The sequence below is a fragment of the Anneissia japonica genome, unplaced genomic scaffold (genome assembly GCF_011630105.1).
Source record: "Anneissia japonica isolate Jap-2015-1 unplaced genomic scaffold, ASM1163010v1 scaffold34180_len1797_cov149, whole genome shotgun sequence".
Classification (NCBI taxonomy): Eukaryota; Metazoa; Echinodermata; class Crinoidea; order Comatulida; family Comatulidae; genus Anneissia; species Anneissia japonica.
In genome coordinates this window covers 1-1,787 of record NW_022734981.1, presented here as the reverse complement: position 1 = coordinate 1,787, position 1,787 = coordinate 1, and the positions used below count along the sequence as shown (strand labels likewise).

The 1,787-nt window shown below is 38.9% G+C and overlaps 1 protein-coding gene across 1 annotated transcript; it reads left to right on the top strand.

The window, feature by feature from the left end:
* Positions 1-663: 663 nt before the first annotated feature.
* On the top strand, positions 664-1,576 carry LOC117116517 (contactin-associated protein-like 4; the record flags this gene model as incomplete). Its single annotated transcript, XM_033260580.1, has 2 exons — positions 664-915; positions 1,422-1,576. Coding segments are annotated over 2 exons (407 nt in total), but the record flags the coding sequence as incomplete, so codon positions are not given.
* Positions 1,577-1,787: the final 211 nt, after the last annotated feature.

Sequence of the window (1,787 nt, the reverse complement as noted above, 5' to 3'; positions counted from 1 at the left end):
ATCCTCAGAGAAAGGTAAATACAGTGTTCAAATGAAGGACATAATACATCGTGTAGCATCTCTCAACGAATGTAGTATTAATGGTACTATAATGGTACTATCTTTTCCGCTTAGGCCTATAGTCTTGGTGTGAACTTGGCGATGATTTATTCGAATAAACACCCCGTTTTGAATAGACTCCTCTTTTAACGCCCCATCTAGAGCCTTATGTTTTTTTCTCAAATAAACGCCCCCAAAGGACTGTAAACAAAACTAAAGGAACTTAACTTCGTTGTCGATACATTCTATTAATGTTGTACGGTACCGTTAGCATTGCACTTCAGTAGCATTGCATTTGTTATGATGAAGATGATAATAATAATACTAATAATTGGGTAAAATATCATTCTTAATTTTACTGGATGAAGCAAACATCTATTAGAAATAGGCCTACACAGTTGCGTATTTAGGGGTACACGGAGGGGTAGGGGAAATTCCCCACACCTTCACAGTCGGTCCACCCCATTAAAAATGTCAGAGGGAAAAAATTACGTGCGAAGTAGTTAAAAATCACCTTATTTTTGCAACCTTACGCTCACTTATATCCTACTCCACCTTCTTCCCCATCACCCCCCCCCCCCACCACTGTGTCGAAATTTACACATTTCTATTCCCTGACATTAGAAATCTATGCAGAAAGGGAACGTACACCAGCACCACCTGTGACGACTAAAAGTGTAACTTCTCGGCCAGACCCTGTTCGAACGACAGTCGCCCCTCCAACCACGTTGGCTGCACAACAGTATCTTCCGTCGTGTAATGACATCAAGAGGGCGGGCTACACTGAGGACAATTTCTATGGCATCGATCCCGATGGTTCTGGAGGTGTCGAGCCCTTCACTGTCAAATGCGATATGACGACTGAGCTGGATATAGGTTAGAACAAAATTTCAAATTATCATTACAATTTGGCGCACCATAATTGAATACTAGTCAACAAATTGAGCGATATATACCGCCAACACAAAGATGGTTATGTAAATTCAATACTGATTATATGCCTTTAAAATGATAATTATTATGACAAGGAAAAAATGAAGTTCCGGTGGTGGAGGGATGGTGACTGTGATGATTATGTGAGACCGAGGAGAAATGGTGATGACGACGGTGGTAGTGACAGAGAGCGAAAAGTGATGATTCTGACGACATGAGGGGGAGAGAGCAGGAAGAGATGACGATGATGATTTAATAACAAATGGTGATACAATAATAATTGAAATAATAATAATAATAATGACAATAATTATTATAACGATTATGCAAATGATATTTGATGATGACGATAATGAATGCGATGATGATGATGATGATGATGGCGATGTGGTCAATGATACATATTAAGTTTTATTTTTTACCCACTCATCTGTACTCTTTTCCTGAAGGATTGACTATTGTTCAGCACGCTAAAAAATCCCCAGTGCGCGTTAGAAATCGTGACAAGCCCGGACAATTTGAATTCCGACCAGACTACCAAGTGACGACAAATCAACTTAAAAAACTTGTGATGAACTCCCGTTCATGTAGGCAGTATGTAGCCGTGAGTACTGGTATTATTTACCTTTGATTTCTTTAAGCTTTTCGGTTCTGTGCAGGAGGCCAACCACTACAGAATGTTTATGAGGCCATATTTTAGATAAATAAAATCATGGTTTCATCATTTCGATTTGATAAAATCCTTCAGTTTGCAAGGAATGTTTAATATCATTTGATTGCAATACATTATCTCCGAAGTGTCCTAACATTTTGAC